Raw genomic sequence first — 17500 nt, 5'->3', positions numbered from 1 at the left:
TCCAGTGCCAGCTTCTCGGCCTCATATCTCTGTAAGTACTGACCCTATTTTTTTTTTATCCTATAACTCTTAGAAAAATGTGCTCTTTATCTTCATTAAAAAAAAAAAAAATTATTTTTCAAAATATTCGGGGCACTGGGGTACTGAACGTATATATACGTTTGGACCGTTTACTGGTTAATAATAAACAGATTGAAATGAATTTCCCAGCAAACATAAAACTGCATGTTTTAATTTTGGGTGGTGAAACTTTTGAAGTGTCAGTAAGGGGTTGATTCTTCGATTAGCAACGAATTCGTTTACCAAGTGAGAAGAGGCTGTATAGTGATTTAATGTCATATCTAATGATTTGCTAGGATTTTTTAAATATTTTGTGTGGACATAATTCCTATTTTTCATTGTTAGGTTAAAGTACACATGTGCAACTAATGCAATATTTTATCGTAGCAACGTTTTGCACTCCAGGAGCTTTGTCAAGTAGTAATGGCTTGACAAAACTTCTGGAGAGTAAAATGTTGCCACAATAAAATGTTGCATTAGTTGCATGTGTCCTTTTACCTAACTTATTGTCGGTAATTCTACCAATATTATTGCTATTTTTCATTGTTGCACAGTATATGTACATATATTGAGAATAAATTAATATGTTGTGCAATACTATGGATTTATTTGTTTATCTTCTTGTACTGAGTACTGTCCATCATTATGACTCAGGCTAGAGTAGTTACTTGTGGCTATTCCATCATATCTTTCACTTTTGTTTTTTAGGCTGCAACGAACTAACAAAGAAGGGACAATTACTAGTGGGCTACGCTACAGTCCCATACATGCTGATCACTCCGTCCTTGCACCAGCTCCCGTTCACCCAAGACACCATGCCCTCCAACATGCAAATGGTGAGCTATTGATTTTGTCTTATATTTATTTGATGTATGAAGAAAATTAATATACCCAAATTATTAAGTTCTTTCCATTTTTAACATAATAGCCATCTCCTGTCCAAGATATAGTGACCCCCCCCTTCCTTTCCAAAAAAAAAAAATGAAGTCAGTGGTCAGTACGCTGAAGTCAGTGGTCACGTGTGGTCATACCTCTCCTGAGCTGTCTGGGTATTAGTGTGGGGTGTTACCAAGCACCATGGCTTGTTGTAGTACAGTGGTCCCTCGTTTATTGTATTTAATTCGTTCCTGGAGGTGCTACTATTATCGAAATCTATGATTTTCGAATCAATTTTCCCCATAAGAAATAATGTAAATACAATTAATCCGTTCCTGACACCCAAAAGTATTAAAACAAAAAATTTTTTTACATGAAATATAGATGTAGTACATAAACAATACAATGTGACATGATGAATGAAACATTAACAGCATAACACTTACCTTTATTGGCGATTCTTCTTAGTGTATGGGAGACTGGAGGAGGGGAAAGATAAATTAGACACATGTGCAACTCTTGGGTATCTTTATTGAAGAAACGTTTTGCCACACAGTGGCTTCATCAGTCCATACAAAGGAGAATCTTGAAGAACAGGAGGAGAATGAGGTAATCAGTCCCTCAACCTTGAGTCGATGTGGTCAGTCCATCAATCTTGAATAGAATACGGCATACGTGCGGAGAAGGAGCTTATAAACCGTTGGTAGGAGTGGTGCAGCAGTCATAGGTGGTGTCACATTTGTTCAATGTGGAAGTAGGTTGTGCCCAAGAATTAGGCAAGCGAAGAATTCCCAAGTATTAAGATCCCAAGAAGTTGCAGTGTCTGACAGGTTTGTAGATGAATGGTTCAGAGAACCGACTTGTTGATAAATTAAACACAGGTGCAACTCTTGGGTATCTTATTGAAGAAACGTTTTGCCACACATGTCGGTTCTCTGAACCATTCATCTACAAACCTGTCAGACACTGCAACTTCTTGGGATCTTAATACTTGGGAATTCTTCGCTTGCCTAATTCTTGGGCACGACCTACTTCCACATTGAACAAATGTGACACCACCTATGACTGCTGCACCTCTCCTACCAACGGTTTATAAGCTCCTTCTCCGCACATATGCCGTATTCTATTCAAGATTGATGGACTGACCACATCGACTTAAGGTTGAGGGACTGATTACCTCATTCTCCTCCTGTTCTTCAAGATTCTCCTTTGTATGGACTGATGAAGCCACTGTGTGGCGAAACGTTTCTTCAATAAAGATACCCAAGAGTTGCACATGTGTCTAATTTATCAACATGTCGGTTCTCTGAACCATTCATCTACAAAGGAGGGGAGAGATTGGATTATTTACAGTTTGGGAGGGGAATCCCCTTCCATCAGCACCTCAGGTACCAATTGCTTTTCTGGGGTTACTTCTCTTCTCTGTTTCTTAATGCCACTAGGACCAGCTTGAGAGTCACTGGAGTCCTGTCTTGCAAAATAACTGTCCAGAGAGCTCTGTTTCTGGCATCTCTTTAACACTTCCCTAAAATGGGCCAAGACTTTGTCACTGTACATGTTGCCAACATGGCTTGCAACAGCCTTGTCAGGGTGATGTTTTTTCCATAAATCTTTCCATCTTACCCCACATTTCAGAAATCTCCTTAATTTCTGAAGAAGGCACTTTCTTCTATCTCTCTTCCTCCTCCTCTGCAGCAATATTCTGAGCTGCAATCTGTTGCTCTTCCTGCTGAAGCTCTTGCAGCTCCTCAATGGTGAGCTCTTTGTTGTGGTCTTCCACCAACTCTTCCACATCCTCCAAACTCATATCCAACCCCATGGAACTCCCCAGTGCCACAATAGATTTAACAACAGACATAGGCTCATCAGGGTCAGCCCCAAACCCTTCAAAATCCCACTTGTCGACACAATCTGGCCACAGTTTTCTCCAAGCAGAGTTCAAAGTCCTGGTAGTCACTCCCTCCCAAGCCATACCTATAAGGGTTATGCAATGGAGGATACTGAAGTGTTCTCTCCAAAAATCTCTTAGGGTCAAGTGAGTGTCTGAGGTCACATTCAAACACCATTGAAACATTGCTTTTGTGTAGAGTTTTTTAAAGTTTGCAATGACCTGCTGGTCCATGGGCTGGAGGAGAGGACTCGTATTCGGGGGCAAGAACTTTACTGTGATGAACCCAAACTCCTCGAAAAATTAGGTCATCCAAGTTTGGAGGATGATCAGGTGCATTGTCCATTACTAGGAGGCACTTGAGATCCAATTTCTTTTCCAGGAGGTAATTCTTCACACTAGGGCCAAACACTTCATTAAACCACTCGACGAAAATTTTCCCTCGTGACCCATGCCTTACTATTAGATTTCCAAAACACACACAATTTACTCTTCATAACATTGTTTTTCCTGAACACTCTGGGATTTTCAGAATGGTACACTAGTAACGGCTTCACTTTGAAATCCCTACTAGCATTAGTGCAGAACATGAGCGACAGCCTGTCTGTCATAGGCTTGTGTCCTGGCAGTGCATTTTTCTCCTGTGTAATGTAGGCCCTCTTTGGCATTTTCTTCCAAAAGAGGCCTGTTTCGTCACAATTGAACACTTGTTCAGGTTTCAGTCCTTCAGCCTCTATGTATTCCTTGAATTCATGCACATATTTTTCAGCCGCTTTGTGGTTCGAACTGGCAGCCTCACCATGCCTTACCACACTGTGTATGCCACTACGGTTCTTAAATCTCTCAAACCAACCTTTGCTGGCCTTAAATTCACTCACATCACCACTAGTTGCAGGCAATTTCTTTACCAGATCGTCGTGCAACTGCCTAGCCTTTTCACAAATAATTGACGTCATAATACTATCTCCTGCTAATTCTTTCTCATTTATCCACACCAATAATAACTTCTCAACCTCTTCGAGTACTGGTGATCTCATTTTTGTCAGCATATTTACCCCCTTTGCAACAACAGCGTCCTTGATTTCCTTTTTCTTGGCCACAATGGAATATATGGTTATATAGGGTTTGTTATACATCCTGGCCTGTTCGGCCGCACTTAAGCCACTTTCATGTTGTTCAATGATGTTTTTCTTAAATTCAATCATATTTCTCACCTTCTTTACCAAAGGCTTGGCACTAGGAGCTTTCTTTGGAGCCATGGTAGCTTATTTAGTACTTGCAAGCACTAAAATGAATGGAATATTATGAAATATTTCGTAGGAGCAAGTGAGGGGACCGTCACTCACTGGTAAACAATGCCACACTGGCTGGGAAGGCTGCCCCAGCTCACAGCGTGAGTACGCGTCCCGGACGAACTACTATTCGCGAGTTAATCTACAATTAGCGAGCCCATGTTTATACGAAAATATCGCTATGATTTCCGAAATCTACGACTCTCGAGCCCTACAATTATCGAGGGACCACTGTATTTTAGAATCTCAGGTTAAAGTGTTGAAGGAGGTTCTACTTCTTCAGGAGGAAAATAGGAGGCTGAAGCTTCGCCTAGATGTGTTTGGGAGTGAGTGTGAGATAGTTGGTGCTGGTAAGGAGGAAATGCTTACCACCAGTGAGAGTGGCAGCTGCTTTAAGTGGCAAATGGTTCACAGTTCAGGAAGAAGGAAGATAAGGAGGGTTAATAAAGAAGATGTGAAGGTAGGAAATTGATTCTCTGTTCTCCAAGACGAGTGTACTTCAGTGGTTAGTTAGTTTAAAGGTACCTCTGACTCCCTTGCTAATCAAGGTAAGAATATTCTGATTGTGGGAAACTCTCAGGTAAGATATATGGACCATGCTTTTTGTTACAGAGATACAAAAGTCAGACAGAGGGTGTGCCTTCCAGGAGCCGGTGTTGGTGATATTTTCAGCAGGTTGGATAATATTATGACAATTAATGGGAACAAGCCCATTATCTGTCTTAGTGCTGGTGGAAATGACATTGGGAAGGGCAGGAGAGAGGAGCTACTGGATAAGTACAGGTCAGCCATAGAAGTAGTCAGGTCTAAGGGAGGGATCCCTATCATTTGTAGCATCTTGCTTAGAAGGGGAGTGGACAATGAATGGATGTCTAGGGCAATTGCTATAAATTGCTGGCTAGACAGGTACTGCAAGGAACTTGCAATCCCATTCATTGATAACTGGGACAGATTCTTTGGCAAACATGATATGTATGCAAGAGATGGGGTTCATCTCTTTGGGGTTGGAGTGGTTGCCACTTCGATTGAGGGGGTAATTGGTGACTGATAGATTATATTGTAATTGGTAATTGGTGACTGATAGATTATAGAGGTATGGGTGTTTGTGAGAAACAATCATGCTGCAGTATTATTGTTGGAAACAGCAGATATTACCAGAATACCTCAGGGATATTTTTAAAAGACAATATTCAAAATAAATTAACTAATAAAGGCAAAGCAACTGATCAACAAACAGAGAGAGAGAGTAGAGGGCAATGAGTGACTAGCTCCCTTAAAGTTTACTATACAAATAGTAGGAGTCTAAGAAATAAGATAGATGAGCTAAGATTACTTGCAAGTGCGGGTAATATAGATATTATTGCTATAACTGAAACCTGGTTCAACTTGAAAGATAGAGAAATGCCTTCTGAATGCAGCATAAAGGGTTATAAACTATTCCACACTGATAGGGTCAACAGGAAGGGTGGTGGAGTGGCGATGTATGTCAGAGATAATTTAAATTGTTGTGTTAGACGTGATATAAGATTAGAAACATCGGACACAGAATTTGTTTGGCTACAGTTTCTTGAGGGGTATGAAAAATTAATTTTTGGTGTGATATATTGGCCCTTCAAACCTTGATAGGGAGTGCAGTAAGCTGCTATGGGAAGAAATTCATAAGGCATCTAGATATGAAAATGTGTTAATGGGAGATTTTAACTTTTGAAAAATTGATTGGAGCAATTTGACAGGAACTCTTGAGTCTAGTGACTTTCTTGATACAGTTCAGGATTGCTTTTTAAAACAGTTTGTGACAAAACCAACTAGAGGAAACAATCTGCTTGACTTGGTTTTTGCCAACAAAGATTCACTAATTAATAATCTTGTGGTTAATGATGAGCTTGGGGAAAGTGATCACAAATTACTTAGTTTCAGTATATTATGAAATTACCCAATAAACTTCAATCAAGTCTCTGTCCCAGACTTCCACTTGGCTGATTTCATGGAACTGAAAAATTACTTGGGTGGGCTAAATTGGGATGATCTGACTATGAGTCAGGTAGCTGGTGTTGGTTGTCAATATGACATTTTTCAGAGCATAGTTCTAGCTGCTCAGTCAACTTTTGTTCCGAGTAGAGAAATTAGATCTAACAAAAATGACCCCAAATGGATGAATAATAGATTAAAAATCTCATTGGTCAAAAGAGGCATTTTTAGACGTATCAAAAGAGGGGATGGGCAGTTAAGCAATCAATATATTCAATTAACCCCTTGACTGTCACAACCCCAAATCCTCAGGTGTCTCCTGGTGTCGCAAAATTTCCAAAATTCCCGAAATTCCTGATTGTAGTGAGACCAAAAGAACGAAATTTGATGGAAAACTGATGGAATTATGCTCTCGCGAGGTTAGCGACCTTGACGATATTTACAAATTGGCGATTTTGCCCACTTTGAGCCCTATTTTCGGCTAATTCCATTGTTCCAGTCAACCAAACTCATAGCTATATCTTTAGAACTCCATTTTTTTCTATCGATCGAGTACAAGAAACTGCCCATTTACCGATTTCAACTACCCAATAATGTGGTCAGAAATTGGCAATTTGGCCAATTTCACAAAAATTAAAAAATATGACAATTTCAAAATAGGGTCCAGAATGAACAATGCAGACATTCCTGGCTCTAAAATAACATTTTCTTTGTTCAAACAAAAAAATTGAAGATTTAATGTTATTTATTTATTTATTTATTTATTTATTTAAAAATTTGTGCACACATACAGAGGTACAAAAAATACAGAAAAGAGCAGTATGCCAAAGCCACTTATACTATGCATAGCATTACGGGCTGGCTTAAAATTAACTTAAGATGAACTAAGCAATGATGACATCGGTGATAAAACTTTAATGTAAACAGATTACTATAAAGCACAAGTGAGTATTACAAAGACAGGTCATATGGTTGTATGCATTGTTGTACATTCAGTAGAATGGAGTATTCTGTTAGGTAGTGTATTTAAAAAATAATAAAGTTAGATTGGGTTTTAGGTTTAACATTTATGTGATATAATTGTGAGAAACATTTAAGATATACAATTTATAAGGTTCAGTTATTCAGTATTTATTTGGTTTTGGGTGAGTAAGTGATCTTTGAGAAGAGACTTGAATTTATAAACAGGTAGTGTTTCTTTTATATTTACAGGTAATGAGTTCCAGATTTTAGGGCCTTTTATGTGCATTGAGTTTTTGCATAGTGTGAGATGGACACGAGGAACATCAAAGAGTGATCTGTGCCTTGTGTTATGGTCATGTGTTCTGTTGAGGTTGGCAAGGAGATGTTTGAGGGGAGGGTTAATATCAGAGTTAAGTGTTCTATGTATGTAATAGGTGCAGTAATAAGTATGAATGTTTTGTATGGTGAATAGGTTTAGTGTATTGAATATTGGTGGAGTGTGCTGCCTATAGTGAGAATTTGTTATCATTCTAACTGCAGCCTTTTGTTGGGTAATTAGTGGTCTGAGATGGTTACTTGTTGTTGAGCCCCATGCACAAATTCCATAGGTGAGATAGGGGTAAATAAGAGAGTGATATAGGGCCAGGAGGGCTGACTGTGGAGCATAGTACCGTATCTTCGATAGTATGCCTACAGTCTTGGAAATTTTCTTAGAAATTTGTTGTATATGTGTATGAAATTTGAGTCTATTATCAAGGTGGATTCCTAAGAATTTTCCCTCTGTTAGCTTTGTGATAGGTGATCCGTTTATCATTATGTTAAGAGGGACATCTGTAGCTCTGTTACCAAACTGAATGAAGTAGGTTTTGTCAATGTTTAGTGTAAGTTTGTTAGTCCTCATCCAGGTAGATATTTTCTGTAATTCTGTATTTACAGTATTGGCTAGCGTGACTGGGCTCGGGTGGGAGAAGACGTATGTAGTGTCATCTGCAAATAGTGTGGGTTTGAGTAATTGCGAAGCATTTGGTAGGTCATTTATGTATAGGAGAAAGAGAAGAGGGCCAAGGACACTTCCCTGTGGGACACCAACTGTAATTGGTTGTGCAGAAGAGTTTGCCCCATTTGCATACACATATTGGCTTCTGTTGCTGAGGTATGACTTGAGGTAGTTGAGGGAGTGCCCTCTTATACCATAGTGTGACAATTTTACGTGGAGCAAGTCATGGTTAACTGTATCAAAAGCTTTACGTAAGTCAATGAAGATCCCCAGTGGGACTTCTTTTTTCTCTATTGCAGTATATATATGTTCTAGCATGTGTATAATAGCATCATTAGTATTTTTATTTGGCCTGAATCCAAATTGGCAGGGGTTGAGTATGTTTTGGGAGATAAGGTAGGAGTAGATTCGTTTATGAATTAATTTTTCGAAGATTTTTGAGAGAGGGTGTAAGTTGGATATTGGCCTATAGTTATTCAACTCTGTTTGGTCTCCTCCTTTGTGGATCGGGGTGACCCTTGCTATTTTGAGTACTGTGGGGAAGGTGGAGGATTCAATGGATTTGTTAAAGAGTGTTGCAATGATTGGTGATAGCACTTGTGACACTTTTTTGTATATAAAGGGTGGTAAGGTATTTAAATCTCCTGCCTTGTTTTTTAGCGTGTTGATAATAAGGGAGACTTCGTATGGGTTAGTCGGAGCTAGGAACAGTGTGTTCGGGTAGTTGCCAGTGAGGTAGTCATTTGGTGGGGTATCTGAGCTTGGGATTTTATTGGCAAGGTTTTGTCCTATAGTGGAGAAGAAGTCATTGAGTCTGTTTGCTGTTTCTGTTGGTGGGAGTTGGGGTTCATCTGATTTTGCTAATTTTATTTCGCTATTTCGTGATATCTTTTTTGTTCCTAGAATTTCTGATAGGGTTTTCCAGGTCTTTTTTATATCACCTCGTAAGTTGGATAATCTGTTCTCATAATACAATTTTTTTGCCCTTCTTATCAGGCTGGTTAGGATTGACGAGTAACGTTTTGTTTGGTCTCTGGTTATGTGACCCATTCTGTACTGTTTTTCATATTGGTGTTTTGTATTTATGGATTTGAGAATGCTGGGTGTTAACCAGGGACTGTTCAGTCTCTTAGCTGTCATCTGCTTAGTTTTTTTAGGGCAGTGCTTGTTATAGAGGTATTGGGTCTTTTTTAGAAAATTATTAATACATTCGTCAATATCTGTATAGATTTCTAGCTCAGTGTGCCAGTCAATGTTTGCTACTGCTGTTGTGAAGTTATTAATGGCTGCCTCATTGTGAAGTCTGAAGGTGACTTTAGTAGTGTCTTGGGGTAATTTACCAAGAGTTGTTATGAGAAAAGTAGGGTAGTGGTCTGTGGTATTATCTGTAATTATGCCTGATTTTAAAGGGGATATGGTGTTGGTCCAGATGTGGTCAAGTAGGGAAACACTAGTCTCTGTAACTCTTGTAGGTTTTGTTACTGTTGGTAGCAACATACAGTTACTCATTGTGTTTGTGAATTCAGTAACGTGTGGGTCCTGGTCTTGCAGGAGATTTATATTGAAGTCACCTGAGAGTAGTAAGTGATCTTTGTTCATGCGTGCATCAGTTATCATACTTCCTAGGTTTTGACTAAATTGGCTAATGTTTGACTGTGGAACTCTGTAAATGTTTATCAATGTGAGAGGTTTTTGTAGGTATTTGGATTTGAATTTGGCTATTATATATTCCCCATGTTTATGCAGAATACTGCAATATTGTAATAATTTTATAAATAATGTCAACCAATTCATGACTGCATATTAGAGTGGCTACTAGGACATTTATTGGAAAATGACATCATTTGCTTACTTTTGAAAATCGGCAAAAATCAAACATTTCCCCTACTTTGAGCTCCATTTCAGGGTTCTTTTCATAGTAAAACCAGTCAAAATCACCTCTATTTCTATATGTTTCCCATTCTATCAAATGAGACCAAGAAAATGAGAATACAACCATAAATACTGTACGAAAATAGACCACAAATTCGGAATTTCAATTAACAAAAACGGTCGGAGTTTTTTTTTCTCATTATGCACTGCATGCTGCAGGATTTTTTTTATATGTTGCACACTCACCACACAGACCCATTCTCTCACGTGTGGGCCTCCCAGCTTTCGCCTGCTTGATTTGAAGCCGCTAGAATTTATGAGTATACATATATACATCAAAAACGGTGGCTCGTAAGACGTATATATACGACCGCAACAGTCAAAGGATTAAAGAGAGAAATAAAAAAAGGAATAAGAAAAGCAAAAAGGGATTCTGAGGCTAAGGTTGCAAGGGATTCGAAGACTAACCCAAAAGGATTCTTTCAGGTATACAGAAGTAAGATTAGAGACAAGATAGGCCCACTTAACCCTTTCAGGGTCCCCAGGCCCTCTCCCAGACTTGTCCTCAGGGTTGCCCAAATTTAAAAAAAAAAAAAAAAATTTTTCTTATGAAAAGATAGAGAATCTTTTCCTGATCATAATGACACCGAATCCGAATCGAGGACGACAAGATCTGTCGTAAGATGGGAAGGAAGAAGGATATGGAAGGATGGAAATAACTGGAAAAGGATGGGGAGGAGGGGAAGAGGAGGAATCAAGGCAAGTGGCCCAACCACTTTGGGACATGTGGTACAAAAGTACTGGAGACGTAGATAGAGAGGCTTGACTGATGTCATTGCTTGGCTCACTAGGAGAGGATGGCAAAGGCAGCAGTAGGAGCTGGGAGTGTCAGAAGGCAGCAAGCAGGATGAGTTGGTTATGGTCTTAAACCGTTTATCAGTGCGGTAAATTGTTTTCAGGAGAGTTGTATCACACTTATGGGAGAGCTGTAGTAGTATTCGTTGGTTTGGAGTTGGTGGAGTATCTGGTTGTAGGTAGGGAATGGTCTTTCTTCGCTTTGGTACGATACAGTATTGTCTTGGAGATGTTGGATGAGTTCTAGGCGAGTCATGCTTGCAGGGTACAGCCTCGTAGTGTAGAATATGAGTCCTTTGTGTTTAACCCATGGTGTTCCAGGTAATCGACGTGAGCTAAGTAGAGAAGGCGGTGGTGGAGTAAAGGAAGGTGGTGTTACTTCGTTTTCAACTTCAGTAGACAAATTAGAAGATGTTTCTGGTGGTAAGGCTTCTGATTGGTTGGATTCAGTGAGAGGTGGTGGCGGTGGAGGCCTCTCATTGGTCGTTGTTGGATTGACGTCACTAATGACACCAAAAGTATGAAATTTGATGGAAAACTCACGGAATTATGCTCTTGCGAAGTTAGCATGTCTCAATGATGTTTACGCATTAGCGATTTTGCCCACTTTGAGCCCTATTTTCGGCCAATTCCAGTGTACAAGTCGACAAAAATCATAACTATTTTGCTATAACTCCATTTTTTTCTATCGAATGAGTACAAGAAACCACCCATTTTCCGATTTCAACTATCCAATACAGTGGTCAGAATTTAGCAATTTTGCCAATTTCACACAAATTTCAAAAGATGCCAGTTTCCAAATAGGGTCCAAAATAAACAAGACAGACATTCCTGGCACTAAAATAACATTTCCTCTGTTCATTAGTCACGTCCCCACGCCCCTCTTACATTCTTTTGCTTTCCACTTTGAATTTTTATTCTCACGAAAAATAGATGATTTACTGTTATGCAGACTACTGCATTAGTGTAGAAATGGTATAAATAATATCAGCTCACTTGCGAAAGAATATTAGACTCACCAGTTGACGTGCATTGGACACTTAGCATGATTTGTTTACTTTTGAACTTTGGTAAAAATCAAACATTTCTGCTACTTTGAGCTCAATTTCAAGGTACTTTTTATTGTGAAACCAATCAAAATCATCTCAATTTCTGTAATATGTCTTCCATTCTATAAAATGAGACCAGGAAAACTAGAATACAACAATAAATACCATATGAAAATACAGTGCAAAGTCGCTGTTTTAATCCAAAAACACGGTCAGTTTTTTTTTTCTCATTACGCACTGTGTGCTGCAGGATTTTTTTTATTCTGCTCACACTGACCACATAAACCCATTCTTTCATATGTAGGCCTACCAGCTTTCTCACTAGATTTGAGGGCGCTAGAATTTAGGCGTACTAGTACATCAAAAACCCTGGTGCGTAAGCCGTACTAGTATGCCCGAAACCCTGAAAGGGTTAAGAGTAGCTCAGGTCAGATCACTGACAGTGATAGGGATATGTGTGAATTTTTCAATTCTTACTTCCTCAGTTTTTACTGAGGAAGATACAGTGGACCCTCGGCTAACGATATTAATCTGTTCCTGAGAGCTCATCGTTAGACAAAATTATCGTTAGCCGAATTAATTTTCCTCATAAGAAATAATGGAAATCCAATTAATCCGTTCTAGACAGCCAAAAGTGTTAAACAAAAATATTTTTTTTTTTTTTTAAGAAATGTACATTTCTCTTAAAGGTAGTAGGTTGGTAGACAGCAACCGCCCAGGAAGGTACTACCGTCCTGCCAAGTGAGTGTAAAACGAAAGCCTGTAATTGTTTTACATGATGGTAGGATTGCTGGTGTCTTTTGTCTGTCTCATAAATATGCAAGATTACAGGTACGTCTTGCTACCTCTACTTACACTTAGGTCACACTACACATACGTGTACAAGTATATATATACACACACACCCCTCTGGGTTTTCTGCTATTTTCTTTCTAGTTTTTGTTCTTGTTTATTTCTTCTTATCTCCATGGGGAAGTGGAACAGAATTCTTCCTCTATAAGGCATGCGTGTTGTAAGAGGCGATTAAAATGCCGGGAACAATGGGCTAGTAACCCCTTCTCCTGTATATATTACTAAATGTAAAAGGAGAAACTTTCGTTTCTCCTTTTGGGCCACCCCGCCTCAGTGGGATATGGCCGGTGTGTTGAAAGAAGAAAGTACATTTCCCTACAAAGAAAACAATGAGACATGCAAAATAACTATATAAATAAATGTTAAAATGACACTTACCTTTATTGAAGAGTATTGATGAGTGATGAGACACTGTTTTTCTTGAACACACTGGGATTTTCAGAGTGATACATGAGTAAAGGCTTCACTTTGCAATCCCCACTTGCATTACAACAAAACAAGAAAGTTAGGCTGCCTTTCATAGGCTTGTGCCCTGGGAGTGCCTTTTCCTCCTGAGAAATGTAGGTCCTGTTTGGCATTTTCTTCCAGAACAGGCCTGTTTCATCACAATTGAACACTTGTTGGGGCTGGAATTTTTCAGCTTTGCCATGCCTTATCACACTGTGTATGCCACTACTATTCTTAAATCTCTCAAACCAACCTTTGCTGGCCTTAAATTCACCAATATGAGCACTAGTTCCAGGCATTTTATCCTCTTCTCTTGGGTGTTAGTTGGCTGGTGTGGGTCGCATCCTGGGTTTCCAATGTACTAGTACGGCCTACACGCCAGGGTTATCGATGTACTAGTACGCATAAATTCTAGCGCTTTCAAATCTAGTGAGGGAAAGCTGGTAGGCCTATATATAAAAGAATGGGTCTATGTGGTCAGTGTGCACAGTATAAAAAAATCCTGCAGCACACAGTGTGTAATGAGAAAAAAACCTCTGACCGTGTTTTTGGTTTAAAACAGCGACTTTGCACTGTATTTTTGTATGGTATTTATGGTTGTATTCTAGTTTTCCTGGTCTCATTTTATAGAATGGAAGACATATTACAGAAATTGAGATGATTTTGATTGGTTTCACAATGAAAAGTACATTGAAATTGAGCTCAAAGTAGCAGAAATGTTTGATTTATTTTTATACCATTTCTACACTAATGCAGCAGTCTGCATAACAGTAAATCTTCTATTTTTTTGTGAGAATAAAAATTCACAGTGGAAAGCAAAAGAGATGTAGGAGGGGCCTGGGGACATGACTGATGAACAGAGAAAAATGTTATTTTAGTGCCAGGAATGTCTGTTTTGATTATTCTGGACCCTATTTGGAAATTGGCATCTTTTGAAATTTGTGTGCAATTGGCAAAATTTCCAATTTCTGACCACTTCATTGGATAGTTGAAATCGATAAGTAGGTGGTTTCTTGTACTCATTCGATAGAAAAAATGGAGTTCTAGTGAAATAATAATGATTTTTGTCAAATAGTACACCGGAATTGGCCGAAAATAGGGCTCAAAGTGGGCAAAATCGCCGATGCGTAAAGATCGTCAAGACCACTAACTTAGCGAGAGCATAATTCCATAAGTTTTCCATCATATTTCATACTTTTGATGTCATTATGATTGGGAAAAGATTCTCTATCATTTCATAAGAAAAAATTATTTTTTTTTTTTCCCGAAAAATTTTCGACCTTGAGAACAAGTTTAGGAGAAGGCCTCTCGTCCCTGAAAGGGTTAAGGACCCCAATGGAAATAAGTTAGACAGTCCTCAATGACTCACTGATTTTCTTGGGTTATCCTGGGTGGCTAACCCTCTAGGGGTTGTTTCTCATTAAGCCACACCAACAACAGTCTCTCCACATCTTCGAGTAGTACAGCTGACGGTGGTGCAGCAACAGCTGACGGTGGTACAGCAGCAGCTGACCGTGGTATGATATTATTTCGATAGTATTTCTCACCCTTGTTACTACAGGGTTGTCACTAGAAGCTTTCTTTGGGCCTATGTTGGCTTATTTAGCAGTTACAAGCACTATAAGCAATGGAATAATACAAAATGTATTGAATGTGTGCATGAAACCGGCCACCCTGGCTTGTAAACAATGATGACAGGGCAGCTGAGGTGCTCAGGCTGGACAGACAGGTTTGGGACAAATCACATTGGACGAGTTTTTTATCATTAGGCGGGCCAAAATTTTTACGCTCAAACGTTTCATTAGGCGGATTTAATGTTATGCAATGCATTCATTAGCCGAGGGTCCACTGTACTAGCGAAATTCCAGAGATGATAAATTATGTAGAACAGGACGATAATATACTATGCACAATTGCAGTAACTAGTGACATGGTCCTCAGACAAATAGAGAAATTAAAACCTAACAAATCCCCAGGCCCTGATGAATTGTTTGCAAGGGTTTTAAAGGAATGTAAAGAGAAACTTTGCAAACCTTTGGCTAATCTTTTCAACATATAACTACAAACTGGCATAGTGCCTGATAAGTGGAAAATGGCAGATGTAATACCCATTTACAAGGCAGGTGACAGGTCCTTAGATTCAAACTATAGACCAATAAGCCTTACCTCCATGGTGGGAAAATTTATGGAATCAATAATTGCCGAGGCAATTCGTAGCCATCTTGATAGGCATAAATTGATAAATGAATCTCAACACAGTTTTACTAAGGGGTGTTCCTGTCTTACGAATTTACTAACTTTTTTCGCTAAGGTGTTTGAGGAGGTAGATCATGGTAATGAATATGATATTGTGTATATTGACTTCAGTAAGGTTTTCAATAGAGTTCCACATCAGAGACTTTTGAGGTAACTTAAGGCACATGGAATAGGAGAAATTTTTTCCTGGGTAGAGGCATGGTTGACAAATAGGCAGCAAAGAGTTTGCATAAATGGGGAGAAATCAGAATGGGGGCATGTCACAGGCGGTGTTCCACAGGGGTCAGTGTTGGGCCCCTTGTTGTTCACAATTTACATAAATGATATAGATGAGGGAATAAATAGCAACATAAGCAAATTTGCTGATGACACTAAAATAGGCTATCCAATTCATTCTATTGAGGACATTAGAGCACTCCAGGATGATTTGAATAGACTGATGCAGTGGTCAGAGAAGTGTCAGATGCAGTTTAATATAGACAGATGCAAAGTTCTAAATGTTGGACAGGACAATAACCATGCCACTTATAAACTGAATAGTGTAGATCTTAATACTACTGATTGTGAAAAGGATTTAGGAGTTCTGGTTAGCTGGTAATCTGAAACCAAGACAATGGTGCAAAAGTGTTCGCAATAAAGCTAACAGAATCCTTGGCTTCATATCAAGAAGTATAAATAATAGAAGTTCTCAGGTTATTCTTCAACTCTGTATATCCTTGGTTAGGCCTCATTTAGATTATGCTGCACAGTTCTGGCCACCATATTACAGAATGGATATAAATGCACTGGAAAATGTACAGAGGAGGATGACAAAGCTGATCCCATGTATCAGAAATCTTCCCTATGAGGATAGACTGAGGGCCCTGAATCTGCACTCTCTAGAAAGGCATAGAATTAGGGGGGATATGATTGAGGTGTATAAATGGAACCGTCATAGAAGCTAAGACCTTTTGTAGTTTTAAAAATAGGTTGGATAAATACATGAGTGGGTGTGGGTGGGTGTGAGTTGGACCTGACTAGCTTGTGCTACCAGGTCTGGTGCCATGCTCCTTCCTTAAGTGGAAGTGATATGACTAGGTGGTCATTGTTCTAGGCCGGAGAGTGGCATGGACCTGCTTCACATGGGTCAGTAGGCCTGTTGCAGTGTTCCTTCTTTCTTATGTTCTTATACTATCTTTAATTCAATCACACTTCAGATGACCCTCTGAACTGCAACATTTTCAACCCTCTTTACACTTATCTAAATACTGTTCACCTATATGTTTCACTGCGAACACTTGGTCTACACACCCCCTACCCTTCCTAAAGCCTCCTTGTTCATCTGCTATTTTGCTCTCCATCTTACTCTTAATTCTTTCAATGATAACTCTACCATACACTTTACCAGGTTTACTCAACAGACTTATTCCCCTATAATTTTTACGCTCTCTTACGTCCCCCTTGCTTTTATACAAAGGAACTATGCATGCTCTCTGCCAGTCCCTAGGTACCTTACCCTCTTCCATTCATTTATTAAATAAAAACACTAACCACTCCAAAACTATATCCCCACCTGCTTTTAACATTTCTATCTTTATCAAATCAATCCCAGCTGCTTTACCCCCTTTCGTTCTGCACACTGCCTCACAAACTTCCCCCACACTCACAACTGGCTTGTCCTCATTCCTACAAGATGTTATTCCTCCTTGCCCTATACACAAAATCACAGCTTCCGTATCTTCATCAACATTTAACAATTCCTCAAAATATTCCCTCCATCTTCCTGATACCTCTAACTCTCCATTTAATAACTCTCCTCTCTTATTTGTAACTAACAAATCCATTCTTTCCCTAGGTTTTCTCAACTTATTAATCTCACTCCAAAAATTTTTCTTATTTTCAACAAAATTTGTTGATAACATCTCACCCACCCTCTTATTTGCTCTTTCTTTACATTGCTTCACCACTCTGTTAACCTCTCTTTTTCTCTCCATATGCTCCTCCCTCCTTGCATCACTTCTACTTTGTAAAAACCTTATTATTCTTATTATTATTCCACCAGTCACTCTTCTTCTCTCCTGCACCCACTTTTCTGTAACCACAAACTTTTGCTGAACACTCTAACACTATATTCTTAAACTTACCC

At 39.1% G+C, this 17500-nt stretch overlaps 1 protein-coding gene across 6 annotated transcripts in view; it reads left to right on the top strand.

The window, feature by feature from the left end:
* The window catches only part of LOC128697034 (glucocorticoid-induced transcript 1 protein), a 638463-nt gene that overhangs the window by 558885 nt on the left and 62078 nt on the right, over positions 1-17500 (top strand). For all 6 annotated transcript variants that reach the window (XM_070088837.1, XM_070088846.1, XM_070088856.1 and 3 more), the window contains one exon: positions 769-896. In XM_070088837.1, coding sequence (XP_069944938.1) covers positions 769-896 — 128 coding nt within the window. The remainder of the gene's footprint in view (positions 1-768; positions 897-17500) is intronic.

This window comes from Cherax quadricarinatus, chromosome 2, assembly GCF_038502225.1.
Source record: "Cherax quadricarinatus isolate ZL_2023a chromosome 2, ASM3850222v1, whole genome shotgun sequence".
Taxonomy (NCBI): Eukaryota; Metazoa; Arthropoda; class Malacostraca; order Decapoda; family Parastacidae; genus Cherax; species Cherax quadricarinatus.
The sequence above is the reverse complement of the archived record's forward strand: the minus strand, read 5'-3'. Positions and strand labels throughout refer to the sequence as shown.